Here is a 15,950-nt window from a genome sequence, read left to right as displayed (position 1 = left end):
CCTAATGAAATCAAAGGTTTCAGAGCAGCAGCCGTGTTAGTCTGTATTCGCAAAAAGAAAAGGAGTACTTGTGGCACCTTAGAGACTAACCAATTTATTTGAGCATCAGCTTTCGTGAGCTACAGCTCACTTCATCGGATGCATACTGTGGAAAGTGTAGAAGATCTTATTATCTTATCTTATGTCTCACGCCGTGGGGGGGCGGGGTGTTGGTGTGTGTGAGGGGAGGGCGTCGCCATGTCTCACGCCGTGGGGGGGCGGGGTGCTGGTGTGTGTGAGGGGAGGGCGTCGCCATGTCTCACGCCGTGGGGGGGTGGGGTGTTGGTGTGTGTGAGGGGAGGGCGTTGCCTTGTCTAACACCGTGGGGGGGCAGGGGGTTGGTGTGTGTGAGGGGAGGGCGTCGCCGTGTCTCACGCCGTGGGGGGGCGGGGTGTTGGTGTGTGTGAGGGGAGGGCGTTGCCTTGTCTAACGCCGTGGGGGGGCGGGGTGTTGGTGTGTGTGAGGGGAGGGCGTCGCCATGTCTCACGCCGTGGGGGGGCAGGGGGTTGGTGTGTGTGAGGGGAGGGCGTCGCCGTGTCTCACGCCGTGGGGGGCGGGGGGTTGGTGTGTGTGAGGGGAGGGCGTCGCCATGTCTCACGCCGTGGGGGGGCGGGGTGTTGGTGTGTGTGAGGGGAGGGCGTTGCCGTGTCTCACGCCGTGGGAGGGAGGGCTCTTGGTGTGTGTGAGGGGAGGGCGTCACCGTGTCTCACGCCGTGGGGGGCGGGGTGTTGGTGTGTGTGAGGGGAGGGCGTCACCATGTCTCATGCCGTGGGGGGGCGGGGTGTTGGTGTGTGTGAGGGGAGGGCGTCACCATGTCTCATGCCGTGGGGGGGCGGGGTGTTGGTGTGTGTGGGGGCGGGCGTTGCCGTGTCTCACGCCGTGGGGGGCGGGGTGTTGGTGTGTGTGAGGGGAGGGCGTTGCCGTGTCTCACGCCGTGGGAGGGAGGGCTCTTGGTGTGTGTGAGGGGAGGGCGTCACCATGTCTCACGCCGTGGGGGGCGGGGTGTTGGTGTGTGTGAGGGGAGGGCGTCACCATGTCTCATGCCGTGGGGGGGCGGGGTGTTGGTGTGTGTGAGGGGAGGGCGTCACCATGTCTCATGCCGTGGGGGGGCGGGGTGTTGGTGTGTGTGAGGGGAGGGCGTCACCATGTCTCATGCCGTGGGGGGGCGGGGTGTTGGTGTGTGTGAGGGGAGGGCGTCACCATGTCTCATGCCGTGGGGGGGCGGGGTGTTGGTGTGTGTGGGGGCGGGCGTTGCCGTGTCTCACGCCGTGGGGGGCGGGGTGTTGGTGTGTGTGAGGGGAGGGCGTTGCCGTGTCTCACGCCGTGGGAGGGAGGGCTCTTGGTGTGTGTGAGGGGAGGGCGTCACCATGTCTCACGCCGTGGGGGGCGGGGTGTTGGTGTGTGTGAGGGGAGGGCGTCACCATGTCTCATGCCGTGGGGGGGCGGGGTGTTGGTGTGTGTGAGGGGAGGGCGTCACCATGTCTCATGCCGTGGGGGGGCGGGGTGTTGGTGTGTGTGGGGGCGGGCGTTGCCGTGTCTCACGCCGTGGGGGGCGGGGTGTTGGTGTGTGTGAGGGGAGGGCGTCACCATGTCTCACGCCGTGGGGGGCGGGCTGTTGGTGTGTGTGAGGGGAGGGCGTCACCATGTCTCATGCCGTGGGGGGGCGGGGTGTTGGTGTGTGTGAGGGGAGGGCGTCACCATGTCTCATGCCGTGGGGGGGCGGGGTGTTGGTGTGTGTGGGGGCGGGCGTTGCCGTGTCTCACGCCGTGGGGGGCGGGGTGTTGGTGTGTGTGAGGGGAGGGTGTTGCCGTGTCTAACGCCGTGTGGGGGAGGGCTCTTGGTGTGGGTGAATGTGGAGGGGGTAGTGTACCTAGTGGTGTTTTTGTGAGGGGGAGGGGCATTGTTGCAGGTAGGAGGGTTGGTGTGGGGGAAAGGCCTCTGTGCCCCTAGAGATGCGTGGGGGGGGAAGGGCCTGGATGTGCCTGAAGCTGCCTGTGTGCGGTGACAAGCCTTGCTCTTCCCTGTCGCACTTTTCTAGACTCTTCATATAGAGCCGGGATTTCGAGGGAGGACCTACTCGTAGGGCATGGTGGATTAGGTAACGCCCTGCCTGAGCCAGAGCCCAGCACCGAGTCGGAGCCAGCGCCACGTGCCTACTTCCCAGAGACGTGGCTGTGGGACCTGGTCCCCGTGGGGTGAGTGACGAGCTCCTGCAGACCTTCCCTATGGAGCAACCTCCATGCCTGGCCCTCTAAAGCAGTGGTCCCCAAACTTTTGAAGGTTGTGCCCCCTCTTCCCCTTCCCCCACCCCTTGCCCCCACTCTGGAGCTGGGATCAGGAGTGGGGCCGCGGCTCCAGGGGGTGGGAGCTGCAAACTGGGGTAAGGGAGCTGAGGCTGCAGCTGGGGGTGGGGCTGGGGCCAGGAGCAGGGCCAGGGACAGAGCCATGGCCAGGGGCTGAGGCTGGGGGCGGAGGCAGGCGCAGAGCCACAGCCACACTGCAGTGGGGGCCAGCAGCCAGGCCTGCAGCCAGGTGCGACTCTGCTCCTGGCCTCACCCCTGCACCCACCCTCCACCCCGGGCTGGGAACGAAGCGGTGGCCAGAGGCCAAGGCTGAGGGCGGGGCTGGGGTCCGCGGCTGGGGGCTGGCAGCCAGGTCCCTCAGCCGGGTGCAGAGCCGTGCCAAGGCTGGGGGCGGGGCTGTAACAGAGCTGGGTATAGGGCAGGAATGGTGGCGCTCCCCCACCCCCATGGGGGCTGGCCTGGGCCAGCCACGCCCCCCCTTCCCCGAACATTCCTCCATGCCCCCTTAGGGGGGTGGGCCCCACAGTTTTGGGACCTCTGCTCTAAACACTTCCCTTGCTGCTTCTGTGCTGAATCCAAATATCCTGAGTCAACCCCAGATAAAGGCTCCAGACAACAGGGACAGGGAAGGAGCAGCGGGACTACAAAGACTGGCACACCTTAGGAAGGGGGCAGCCATGGCATTGCATCACATTTCTGGCCTCCACATTCCTAGGGCACGCTGAAGGTAGATTCAGCCCCCCGCTTAGAGGAGAGATACCTTTGTGCTAGCCAGCAAACACACTTCCATGCTGGCTTAGGGCTGCTTTAAGCCCTCTGTGTACTCCTGTAGTAGCCCAAAGGGGCCTTATCAAGGGCAGAACTGAGTCCTGTGTCTAAGCTTGGCAGAATTCAAATTTAATTTTTTATAATTATAATTTTGATAGATAATATTGCTGTTTATTTTTAAGGGTTTTTTTTCAATTTTTATCAATTTAAATGTTCACAGTTGCACAGAATTATGGGCTTTAAGGAATGATTTTATTTTATCTTTATCTATTTGAATTTTCACATTTGCAGAAAATGATGGGAGGTCAGACAACAGGGCAAGCCAGACAGCAATTATTTAATGACAATAGACATTGGTAGTGGCTTTCACTCGGAGGCCAGCAGGCCTAGTGGACAGGTCATGGCTCAACAGTTTTTCCTACCCCGAAAGTCCTGGGATGGGCTTCTCTGATGGTGCCAAGCCGTCCAACAGTGGTACATTGTTCCCCAGATGAATGGGCGGAGGGGAAGGTAGTGGGACCAGGCCCTCCCTTTTCACCAGGTCCTGGCCCAGTGCACAAGGGAAAGAGGCATGGAGTGCCTCACTTGTCTCTTCCTAGCATACCTGACCAGTCTTCTATCAGTTACATCTGCTTCCGACCTCCCTGCTTTCTCTTCGGCTTGGTTGCAACCTCTATCCCCTGCTAGCGGGGAGTTACCAATCAGTCCCAGCAGCTCAGTTGGTCCAATAAGTGATCCCCAGTCCCCCTCCTAGTGTTCAGTTATTCTCCCTCATCCGCCTGCCCTGCTGTTAAGGACTTGGGGGGCGGGGGTTAGACGGCTGTTCGTCTGGAACCTCACCTTCAACCTTGCCGCCTTGGGTGACTCTGCCAGGAGGATGAGACTCCTGACAGCATCGCTCTCAGGATCATGGGAACACTCATGCCGCTCCACCACATCAAGGTCACAATTCTCTGGGACGGGGACATGAATTTGGAGGATGCCTGTGCGTAAATTCTTTTAATGAGGAGACACCATTGTACACAAGGGACACTCCCTGGGATTCAATATTACTGTGCAACATACAGCTGCCATCCAGAGGCTGAGGTGGGATGACAGACAGAGAAAACCTGAGTTGCACGTTTGTCTAAAATTGCTTTGTGTCTGTCCCGGCCCAGCGAGGGGGGCTCCAAGGACATCCCACTCTCAGTGCCCGACACCATCACGGAGTGGAAGGCTGGGATGTTTTGCACGGCAGAGGTGGGCTTTGGGCTCTCCCCCACAGCCACCTTCACGGCCTTCAAACCCTTCTTTGTGGAGCTGGCCTTGCCGTACTCCGTGATCCGGGGAGAGGCCTTCGCCCTAAAGGCCACCGTCTTCAACTACCTGCAGCAGTGCATCAAGGTGAGCGCCGCCCGGGGCTGAGCTGCTGGGGCTGGTGACCTGGGGCTGGGCAGCTGGGCAGTGGCGCAGGCTGACAAGTGGCACTGGCAGTCACTGGCTGTGACCTGGATGCCCCACAGTAATCCTGTGACCACTGGGGTAAACGCATCATAGAATCATAGAATATCAGGGTTGGAAGGGACCTCAGGAGGTCATCTAGTCCAACCCCCTGCTCAAAGCAGGACCGATCCCCGACTAAATCATCCCAGCCAGGGCTTTGTCAAGCCTGACCTTAAAATCTTCTAAGGAAGGAGATTCCACCACCTCCCTAGGTAACGAATTCCAGTGTTTCACCACCCTCCTCATGAAAAACTTTTTCCTAATATCCAACCTAAATCTCCCCCACTGCAACTTGAGACCATTACTCCTTGTTCTGTCATCTGCTACCACTGAGAACAGTCTAGAGCCATCCTCTTTGGAACCCCCTTTCAGGTAGTTGAAAGCAGCTATCAAATCCCCCCTCATTCTTCTCTTCCGTAGACTAAACATCCTCAGTTCCCTCAGCCTCTCCTCATAAGTCATGTGTTCCAGTCCCCTAATCATTTTTGTTGCCCTCCGCTGGACTCTTTCCAATTTTTCCACATCCTTCTTGTGGTGTGGGGCCCAAAAATGGACACAGTACTCCAGATGAGGCCTCACCAATGTCGAATAGAGGGAAACGATCACGTCCCTCGATCTGCTGGCAATGCCCCTACTTATGCACCCCAAAATGCCATTGGCCTTCTTGGCAACAAGGGCACACTGTTGACTCATATCCAGCTTCTCGTCCACTGTAACCCCTAGGTCCTTTTCTGCAGAACTGCTGCCGAGCCATTCGGTCCCTAGTCTGTAGCGGTGCATGGGATTCTTCCGTCCTAAGAGCAGGACTCTGCACTTATCCTTGTTGAACCTCATCAGATTTCTTTTGGCCCAATCCTCCAATTTGTCTAGGTCCCTCTGTATCCTATCCCTGCCCTCCAGCGTATCTACCACTCCTCCCAGTTTAGTGTCACAGTGAGTGGGGCCTGGCCTGATCCCCAGAGGAGCCACCTCTTGGGCTGGAGCTGGCGCGTCCCCCACAGCCCTAAGGGGGCTCTCGTGTTGGGCCCCACAGGTGCGGCTGACGCTGGCGGAGTCTGCACAGTTCCAGGTGCAGGCAAGTGAGGACGGCGCCTACACCAGCTGCCTCTGTGCAGACGAAGGGAAAACCTTCCAGTGGGAGGTGACGGCGAGCAGCCTGGGTAAGGGGCGCTGGGGGCTCTGTGCCAGAGGGGAGGGGCAGGGAAGGGGAGAGGGGCTCTGCACAGTGGGGGGGCAGAAAGCCTTCACAGGGGGGTGTTGGAGCCTTGACACAAGGGAGGCAGGGAGGGGCCTTTGGAGGCTCTCCATGGGGGGACAGATGGGTAAGGGGCATTGGAGGCTCTGTTCTCGGAGTGAGAAGGAGGGCGCAGGACAGGGTCACTGAGGGTGTGGTGCAAGGGGAGGGGATGAGAAGAGCTGCTGGGTTGAAGAGGCTGAGAGCACGCCCCAAGAGTGAAACCCCTTACTGCCTGCTTGCGATTTCCCACAGTCACCACTTCCCTGTGTCCTTTCCTTCCCCTCTGGCCTTCTCTCCCCCATTCTCTCTCTCTCCATTTTCTTTCTTTTTCTACTTTTCTCTCCCTTCTTCACCACCCTACCCCTTCAAGTATCCTCCCGCCCTCAGCCCCGGGGTTCTCTCTGCCTCAACCCGGGGTTCTGTCTCCCTTGGGCAGCGGCGTTGGTCTGTCTAACGGGGGCATCTCCTGCCTTGCTTGGCAGGGGAGGTGAACTTCACCATCAGCACCGAGGCGCTGCACACCGAGGAGCTGTGCGGCAATGAACTGGCCGTGGTGCCGGTCCAGGGGCGAATGGACACCGTGATAAAGCCCCTGCTGGTCCAGGTCAGTGTCTGGTCAGGGCCTCTGGGCAGAGCACAGATCCTGTGCCTGTGTCTCACCCCCTGGTAGCCGTGGGCTGAGTCTGCACTTGTGACTGTTCTTTGTCCTGCCACAGAAAATAATGTCCCAGCACCGCACAATCGGCCTCCCAGACTCCGACCTGCACTGGCCCCGTCACACGGCCCCGTCACAGCGAGATCAGGGAGCTGGCAGGAGAGTCCTGGGGCAGACAGAGATGGGGGTTAACCCCAAGGGGGGTGGCTGAGTGTGACACATGGGAGGGCTCGAGGGGGCGGAGGGAATTAGCAGAGGGAAACTCTGTGCTGAAGAGGAAGAAGTGGCAAGATCTGCTGGGCTGGGAACCGTCTCCCCGAGGAAGGGACGGGAGCCCCATCGCTGGAGCGCTGAGAGCTGGATGTGCCTGAGCCCCACAGCACGGGCTGTAGGGAATGATCCTGCCCTGGCTAGGGGCACTGGCTGACCTAGCAGGCCCTGTCAGGCTGTGACGTGCACGGTCCCTCGTCCTGACCTTCTGTCTGATGCTCCTTCCCAACAGCCGGGGGGGATCCTGGAGGAGAAGGCGCACAGCTCCCTGCTCTGCCAGGAAGGTAGGATCCCAGCGCCTGTGCGGGGCTCCGTGGGTGTCAGTAACGCGGGGAGACGCCCGAGCCGTCACTTGGCTGCAGCACGTCAGTGATGGCTGGGCCGCTGGATGGCTCAGCTAGGGGCACAGGAGCGGCCGGACCGGACCAGGGGGCATCCAGACCAATGTCCGGCCTGGGACAGGGTCCAGGCCCAGCTGCCCGGGGAAGATGCACCCCCTAGTGGGCAGTTATGGAACCGTCTGCCACGGGCCGAAGGCTCGAGTACGTCCGGCTCCTGCTCCCGAGTCTCACTGGACCCCTGTTGCGCCAGCTCCTCTCCCCTTCAGCCTGGCCCCTGTGTGTAGGATGCTCCCTGCAGAGCTCGTCCCACCGGCTCTCTGGGGCCAGGAGAGGGACCGAGTCCCACAGGCGGGACCCCACACTGTGAACCCCCAGCCCTCCCCCTCAAGGGCACGTATGTGCCACGGTGGGGGGAGCTTGGGATTGAGAGAGGGGCTGTGATTGGGCGAGAGACCCGAACGGTGAGGAATGGAGGGATCTGATTGGCTGGAGGCAGGGGCAGGTTCCCAACAGACCTTTAACGGTGTGTCTTCGCCTTCGTGTTACGCAGCATCCGAAGAAATCTCCTTGCAGCTGCCTGCGAACGTCCTGGCGGGGTCCGAGCGGGCCCACGTGACTGTCCTGGGTAAGGAATTCCCGTGCCCCCTCCCTGTCAGGGCACGGTGCCCTTCGCCAGCCAGCCCGTCTGTGGCCCAGCGCTCTGATCAGAGAGGCTGGGGCATCACAGATGGAAAAGACCAATGAGGTCTAGTGGGTGCCTGGGGCCGGGGCAGGACTGGTCCCTGCAGTCTGTGCTCCAGGGCCTCGTCCCCAGCAAGGGGCAATAGACTCCCACGGTGATGCCATGAAGCTGTGCCAGGGCATTGGCGTCTTAGCCATTCAGCACCACGTATCCACATAACCCCACCAGACGGGAATCGAACTGGCCCCCGTGAGCCAGGGCTCCACAGACATGGTGTTAGGGACGGGGCAGCTGTTGTGCAGCCTGGTAATTCTCTGCTCCCCCAACTCCCTTGGTGCCAGGAGACATAATGGGCACGGCTCTGCAGAACATAGATCGCCTGCTGGCCATGCCCTACGGCTGCGGAGAGCAGAACATGGTCCGGTTCGCTCCCAACATCTACATCCAGCAGTACCTGGAGAAGAGCGGGCAGCTGAGCCCGGAGATCAGACACAAGGCCCAGGGATTCCTCCAGAGCGGTGAGTGTCCTCCCACCTCTCCACCTCCAGGATATGGAGGGATCAGGGCCCCTATTCAGCCTTAACTCCATCCCTCCATTCAAACCTCCCCCGGAATCTCTGAGTCTCAGGGTCGTGGGGGAGGGGAGGGCTAGCGGGCCCCATGGGGCGCAGGCTGGGGGTGGATTCTAGCCCCCGGGGGTGAGCGGATCCAGAACTCGCTGTCTCCCTCCTGTCCCCGCAGGCTACCAGCGCGAGCTGCTCTATAAACACAACGACGGCTCGTACAGCGCCTTTGGGGAGAGCGACACCGTGGGCAACACCTGGTGAGGGGCCGCACGGCACGGGAAGTCAGGGCTCTGGGTGGGCAGGGCCTACCGGGCTGCAGCCTGACCCCCAGCCCCTCTGCTATCCCAGTCCTGCTTCCCACACAGCTCTGCCCCACGTACTCACTCAACCCCCCCAATTCCTGTCCTGGGCTCCCCTGACAGCTCTGCTCACCTCCCACAATGCTGACCCCCAGCTCCGTCCCCCATGCACCTCCCTCCTGGCCCGCAGCATCAACAGCAGAGTGTCCCTCTAACGGGGTCTCTCCCCGCCCAGGCTGACGGCCTTCGTTCTCAAGTCCTTTGGCCAGGCCAGACCCTACATCTCCATCGACGAGAAGCACCTAGAGGACGCCCTAGGGTGGCTGCAGCGTCACCAGCTGGAGAGCGGCTGCTTCCGCAGTGTGGGGAAGCTGTTCAACAATGCCCTGCAGGTGGGAGTCTGGGGGGATGGGCTGATGGGATGGGGGAAGAGGGGACAAGCTGGGGAAGGGGACGGGGGCCCCTCATGGCAGCTGGTTCTTGTTACCCGGTTTGGTCTGGGGGATTTCCCTTGGTTTTTAGCAACGGCTGAATGGGTTGAACGGCCGAGGCAGCAGGTTATTGCACCGAACAAGGGAGCAGCCCTGGTCCAGCCACCCCTGGCTCCTGTACAGCCCGGTCTCCCTGTCGGCACTGAGCAGACCCCACATTCATTGCATGGCATGGAGAGCCTGATAGGCAGGACCCAGCCCAGCCCTGAAGTCATGCAACTCCCACAACTCCCCATCAGCTCAGTCAGAAGGGCGGCTGCAGTGCATCATGGGAGATGTAGTCCAAAGGCGCCCAAGTCTATAGGGGAACGGGGGCACAAGGCCGGTGCAGCTGAATGTTGAACCGGTTTGCAGTGGAAGGTTTCGGTTCAGGTTGCCAACCCAAGAGGCTGCGATTTGGGCCCCACCGACCCACAGCAGAATGTTGCGTTTCCATTTTCCCAACAGAAATCAAAATGTTTCAGCAAAAATAACATTTTCTCTCAAAGTTTTGGTTTTGTGGAAACTGCATCGTCTGTGGAGAAATTTCAGCAGGAAATTCCCACCCAGCTCGAGTCACAGCCTAATTCCTGCCACTGCCCTGGAGTTTGCAGGGATCCGGAACTGTATGGGAGGGGCCGGGGCTGTACCCGGCTGTTTGGGAGCTAGGAGGAGACAAATTTTAATCAAACGCATGGGGGGACTATTTAATAAGCAGGAATTCGCCCAGCAAGGGGCAAATCCCTCAGCCTCTGCAGAAACAGCCCCTGGTCTTCACAGGAAATCTGGTAAATGTCAGTTCAAACCAACTTAACAGCCTCTGGTTCCAGGGGGCCTCGGATATGATTTGATACTGAAATTTTATACAGCCTTGACAGTGGAGCAGCTACTGGCACTGCCTCTCCCTATAACAAAGCTGTGGAACTCACTGCCACAGTGTGGCCTCCCTGGCTGCTATGACTGGGGGCAGCTGCTCGGGACCCAGAGGGCCTGACAGGTCCCAGCAGGAGGCAGGACCCAAACCCAGCCACTCAAAGCGCTGGAGCCGGTTCTGTTCTGGCCCAATGGGCTTGTGCTGGGCAGCGGCTCACCTGTTCCTGGCAAGGTGGCCCACAACTCGGTCTGAGCCGGCTCCCGGTGTCTCCATCCCCTTCAGGGCGGCGTGGTGGACGAGCTCTCTCTCTCGGCTTACATCACGGCAGGGCTGCTGGAGCTGGGGCAGCCGCTCACGGTGAGGCCAAGCCCTGCTGTCCCAGGGGAGGGGCCAACAGTCAGGGGGGAATGGAGATTGTTGGTGATAGTGAGGGGGGAGTTAGTGCCAGGGAAGGGTTTGGGGTAAGACGGGGGAGTCGTGGGGGGTTGGTACCAGGGAAGGGTTTGGGGTGAGACGGGGGAGTCCTGGGGGGGTTGGTACCAGGGAGGGATTTGGGGTGAGATGGGGGAGTCATGGGGGGTTGGTACCAGGGAGGGATTTGGGGTACTGTTGGGGGCCGTGGGGAGAGGGGTTGGTACTGGGAAGCGGGTGAGGGAGAGATTGGGATGGGCACAGTGGAGTCAGGGCATCAGAAAGATTCAGCAGCTCGGTCAGTTTCTGGGTCCGGCTCCAGCTCTGGCTCTGGGCGTGGCTTGGGCGGGCAGTTTATAGATGGGCCCAGGGCACAGGTGGCGGTGGGGAGGGATGGGTCAGGGGAGGTGACAGATGCCTGCCTGGTGGAGCATTGTTAAGGCCCCATGGGGTGGTTGCCGGGGAACGTGCGCAGACCCCAGGCGCAGGGTGTCTCCTCTGGCCGGCTCAGCCTGACGGGGAGTCTGTTCGGTGTCTCCCCCGTCCCAGGACCCCATGATGACCAGGGCCCTCCAGTGCCTCTGGGAGTCGAGCACCAGTGACCTCTACACGCAGGCACTGCTGGCCTACACCTTCGGGCTGGCGGGGAGCACGGAGCTGCAGGGCGTCCTTCTGCAGAGCCTGGCCCAGCACAGCGTCAGCGCCGGTACCGGCAGCCCCTCACTCTAGTGCTCTTCTCGCTGCCGGCCTCTCGACATGGCAGGGCCAGCTGCCCCCCACGGCTCTGCCCACCCAGTTGTCACCCCTGCCCCGGGGCCTTCTCAGCCTGGCAGGGGAGCTGGGTCTCCGTGGCCCAGTCAGTCCGTGGTGTCTGCTGAGGCTGCCAGTGAGGGGCCGACGCGCTGGGCTCTGTCATGGGGACACTTGTCCCCTCAGACCTGGAGTGAGATCGGCCCGCCATTTCCCAGAGCCCAGCGCATGGAGTGAAGGGGGACGAGTCTGTGTCGCTTCCAGGCTGGGGGGATCGGAGCTGAGAACCTAGAGGGGCAAAGCCCCATGTCCCACCCAGCCCTCTAAAGCACCCGGGGCCAGGAGCGTGATGGGATCCAGTGGGCTCAGAGTCTGTGGGACAGGGCTTTGCGTAGGCAGCTCCCAAGGGGAACGGGCCGTAACCGAGCCCTGGGGAGGTGCCGCTGGATTCCAGCACCCATCCTGTGTTGGGGACATCCCAGCTGGGGAGTCCCTGCCCGAGTCTCTGCTTGGCCCAGCTAATACTGAGAGGGGAACAGACTGCATTGGGCCAGGGCCGGCTAGGCCCTGCTGTCTCTGTGTGTGGGAGTTGGGCAGAGGAGGAGGTTTCTGTCTGCATCATGTGCCCCCCATGTTCCTGCTGGGCAGTTGCCCATCCCCCAGCTCCAGTTCCCCTAGCCTTTCCCTGCACAAATGGCCTTGTGCCGCTCCCGGCCCAGCCCCCGGTGTGAGCTATGCAGCCTGGGGTCAGCTCCCCATAGGGTGGGCGGTCCCATGGGAAGCATGAAGCCCACTGGGAGCGTGGCTGGGGACACAGGAGGTGGTGCTCCTGCAGTGCTGAGCTGAAGGAGCCCTCGTCATGAGGCCAGGAGGCGCTGGGAGTGCCAGGTTGGGTCCCTCACACTCGTCATGAACAGGCCCCGTGATCTCTGTGCATCTCCTCGGCTCCATTTGAGCTCAGACTGAGCCGTGCTGGGAGCTGAGGCCTGGCGCGCTCGGTTCCTGCCGGGCCCTGGAGAGATATCCCCCCACAGAGAGGAGCCGGCTGCGTGGTCTAGGCAGCTTGGTTGTGTCATAGCTCAGATGAAAAGTCCCTTCTCTGCAAGCCCCAGCACAGCAGCTGGAGATGGTCTGTGCCCACAAGTCGTGTGTCTCGCCGCCTGCCCCGCCCCGAGGTGGATAAGAATTTCTGGGGCACATGGCTCCTGCCCCAGGGAAGGGAGAGGTGGGTGCTCTGCTGCTGGGGTCACCAAGGGGCCACCAGGCACTGTGGTAAAACAGCCCTTGGGTAACAGGACACATCTGTGAGGTCCCTAACACCCCGTGGGGTCTGGTGATAACCCAGTGTCTGCTCCACCGCTGCCCTTCAGCTGGGTCCAGCTCCCGCTCCAGCCTCAGGGGGCCCACATTAACTCAGGGGCTCTCTGCCCCCCTCTAGCAGTGGCAGCACTAGGCATAAGCAGACAAAGCAATTGCTTAGGGCCCAAGCAGCTCACAGCCCTGCCAGCTCTGTGCGTAGGGGTGGGGCAGGGAGGAGACCTCTGGGTGCGACCCTGTCTGCACCCTACGCCCCATCAGGGCTTCTCACCGGCTCCATTTGAGCTCAGACTGAGCTGTGCTCCTAGGGGCGCACTGAGGGCCCATTGGACACTGGACAGAAACAGCCCTTGGGTGAGGGTCCCATCTTCAAGGCCCCAGGGATCACTCAGGAGGGGGGTGTTAATCCGGCATCAGCTCTGCCCCATGCCCTTTGGCTGGGTCAGGCTCTGGGCAGGGGCCCAAACAGGGGATCTGGGCAGGGGCCCAAACAGGGGATCTCTGCCCCCCTCTAGTGGCTGCACCCCAGAGGCTTAGGGGTCGCCTGGAGCCGGTGACCCACCTGGGCTCAGCTTTTAGCTCAGGCACCAGAGGTTCAGGGGTTTCAAGCTCAGCAGAGGCTCAGGGGTTTTGAGCCAGAGGTCTAGGGTTCAATCCCTGCTGATGACCCACCCAGTGGCATGATGTTACACTTGTGTAGCCCTCCTGTGCGCGCTGAATCAGCTGCCGTGTCCTGCCCCAGAGGTGGCTGCATTCAGTGCAGGGCAGGCGTCCCTCTGGCCTGGGAAGCCCCTGGGGCCCCTTTGGAAAGCAAACAGGTGACCCACTGTATTGTAACTGCAGCCGTGGGGCTGCCCTTCCCTCGGCCCCTCTCCTAGGGGGACAGCTCCACTGGCAGAGGAAGGTGAAGGCCCTGCCCAGCCCCTACGGGAACAAGGCCCCGTCGGCGGAGGTGGAGATGACGGCTTACGTGCTCCTGGCCTATCTCTCCCTGCCCAATGTGTCTGCTGCCGACATGGCGACCGCCGCCCAGATCGTCCGCTGGCTCAGCAAGCAGCAGAACCCCTACGGGGGCTTTGCCTCCACACAGGTAACACCCCTGCCCTCGGGGCAAACCAGCGCGGGGGCCCTGGTGCAGGAAGGGGCCAGGAGCTGCATCTCCACAGCTGAGCCGGGCCCTTCCTGGGAGAGGGAGTCCTGGGTGCCGAGCCCCCTGCCCTCAGGGGCCGGGAGCCGGGGTCCCGGTGTCAGTGCCCCGGCAGGTCCCGATGTGGCCGCAGTGAGTCTGAGCCGGGCTCCTCTCCCCAGAGCGTGACAGCAGCTCGGTGACTCTCCTTCCCCAGGACACGGTGGTGGCCCTGCAGGCCCTGGCCAAATACGCAGCCCTGACGTACAGCACGAGCGGGGCTGTGTCGGTGACAGTGAGCTCCCAGGCCGGGGCCCGGCAGCAATTCCACGTGGAGAACGCCAACCGGCTGGTGCTGCAGCGAGCGGCCCTGCAGGAGATCCCCGGGCAGTACACGGTGCGGGCCAGCGGCGAGGGCTGTGTCTTTGTGCAGGTGAGTGCAGGGGCCCCTGGGGACCAGCCGGCCCAGCGGTGACTGGCTGTGCCCTGGCACTGCCCCACAGCACCTGGCTCTGGGCCCAGGCTCTGATCTGCTGTGGCGGACGCAGCAGGCTCTGCCCCAACCCTCCTGCTTTTCTCCCAGCTGACTCTGCGCTACAACGTGCCGCCCCCAAAGAGCGCCGTGACCTTTGACCTGCGGGTGGAGACGGAGCCGAAGGAGTGCACCGAGAGCGCCAGATCCCACTTCAGCCTCATCCTGCATGCCCGGTATGAGCCCCAGGCCCCCACCCATCTGGGTCTGAGCTCCCAGGGGCAGGGACAGGCCCCTGGCAGTGGGGAAATGGCCGGGGCAGAGCCGCCCCACTGCAGGGCTGGGGCATGGCTGGAATCGCTGGGGGTCCCATCCCCCCCCAGGGCTCGGGGCAGAGGCAGGGGCCCCCTTGGAGTGTGCCAGGGACTAAAGAGCTGGTCCCGGGGCTGATCTAGAACAGACAGTCGGGCTCCCAAGACACTCCTGGGGCCAGGACCCCTAGCCTGGGGAGCTCAGGGCTGGCTGGGGGCTAGTGGGGCTGTCATAACCATACAGCTAAGGGTAGCCTAAAATTCCTCCATTACCTGTAAGGGGTTAAGAAGCTCAAATAATATGGTTGGCACCTGACCAAAAGGACCAATGGAGAAAGAAGATAATTTAAAACCTTGTGGGAGGAAGGCTTGGTTTGTGCTCTTTGTTTGTGTGTTTTCTTGGGAGGCAGAGAAGCACCAGGTCAGGCAGAAATCCATCTCCTCCAAACAATCCTGAAATGAGTCTCTAATCTTACAAAAAGTGTAAGTAACCAAGGTAAGGCGCATTAAGTTATCTTTTGTTTGAGCTTGTGAATTTTTCCTTTGCTAGAGGGAGGTGTATTCCTGTTTTTGTAACTTTGAAGTTGCCTAGAGGGAATTCCTCTGTGTTACCCTGTAAAGTTACCTTCCATCCTGATTTTACAGAGGTGATGCTTTTACCTTTTTTTTTCCTTAATAAAATTCTTCTTTTAAGAACCTGAAATGATTTTCAGTGTCCTTAAGACCCAGGGGTTTGGGTCTGTGCTCACTTTCTAACCAATTGGTTAGGATATTATTCTCAAGCCTCCCCAGGAAAGCGGGTGTAGGAGCTTGGGGGGATATTTTGGGGAAGATAGGGCTTCAAGTGGCTCTCCCTGAATGTTTGTTTAAATCACTTGGTGGTGGCAGCGATACCAAGGGCAAGGAAGGAATTTGTGCCTTGGGGAAGTTTTTAACTTAAGCTGGTAGAAATAAGCTTAGGGGGTCTTTCATGCGGGACCCCAAATCTGTACCCCAGAGTTCAGAGTGGGGAGGGAACCCTGACATGGTGGCAGCATGGAGGGATCATTTTGAACCAAAAGCACAGAGCTTAGGATTTTAAAAGAACAATTTTTTTTTTTCCTTTTGGCTGCTTGGAAAGCAGGGAGGTTTTTTTTTAAAGGACACCTTTTTTTTTTTTTAAGCTGAGAGCAGCTGGAGTTATTCTTTCTCAGCCTAAGGGCAGAGTAGTTAACTTCCTGCAAGGGAATTCCCAAGTGGGGTTTTTTTTTTTCTTTCTAGCTCTTGGGTTAGGCTAAGCTAAGCACATGAAGGCTAGGATGATGGAAAGTGAGGTCCAAAAAAAATTAGAATTAGCCAGATTGGAAGCTGAAGAGAGACAGAAAGAACATGAAAGACAGATGGCCTTTAGGTGCTTGGAGTTGGAGGAGAAGGAAAGAGAGAGGCAGCATGCTGAGAAGGAGATGGATTTCTGTCTGATCTGGTGCCTCTCTGCCTCCTGAGAAAACACATAAACAAAGAGCACAAACAAAGCCTTCCCCCCTGACCCCCAAGATTTTAAAGTATCTTCTTTCCCCATTGCTCCTTTTGGTCAGGTG

The 15,950-nt window shown here is 60.2% G+C and overlaps 1 protein-coding gene across 1 annotated transcript in view; it reads left to right on the top strand.

Moving 5' to 3' along the window:
• The window catches only part of LOC141978708 (alpha-2-macroglobulin-like protein 1), a 57,840-nt gene that overhangs the window by 36,840 nt on the left and 5,050 nt on the right, over positions 1-15,950 (top strand). Inside the window, exons 18-31 of the mRNA XM_074941036.1 lie at positions 2,078-2,234; positions 4,268-4,493; positions 5,626-5,752; positions 6,312-6,433; positions 6,987-7,038; positions 7,646-7,720; positions 8,119-8,295; positions 8,519-8,600; positions 8,878-9,034; positions 10,269-10,343; positions 10,947-11,103; positions 13,343-13,554; positions 13,808-14,023; positions 14,174-14,298. Coding sequence (XP_074797137.1) covers positions 2,078-2,234; positions 4,268-4,493; positions 5,626-5,752; positions 6,312-6,433; positions 6,987-7,038; positions 7,646-7,720; positions 8,119-8,295; positions 8,519-8,600; positions 8,878-9,034; positions 10,269-10,343; positions 10,947-11,103; positions 13,343-13,554; positions 13,808-14,023; positions 14,174-14,298 — 1,960 coding nt within the window. The remainder of the gene's footprint in view (positions 1-2,077; positions 2,235-4,267; positions 4,494-5,625; positions 5,753-6,311; positions 6,434-6,986; positions 7,039-7,645; positions 7,721-8,118; positions 8,296-8,518; positions 8,601-8,877; positions 9,035-10,268; positions 10,344-10,946; positions 11,104-13,342; positions 13,555-13,807; positions 14,024-14,173; positions 14,299-15,950) is intronic.

Source organism: Natator depressus, chromosome 27, assembly GCF_965152275.1.
Source record: "Natator depressus isolate rNatDep1 chromosome 27, rNatDep2.hap1, whole genome shotgun sequence".
In the NCBI taxonomy this organism is placed as follows: domain Eukaryota; kingdom Metazoa; phylum Chordata; order Testudines; family Cheloniidae; genus Natator; species Natator depressus.
Note: the sequence above shows the minus strand (reverse complement) of the source record. Positions and strands in the feature narration are given on the sequence as shown.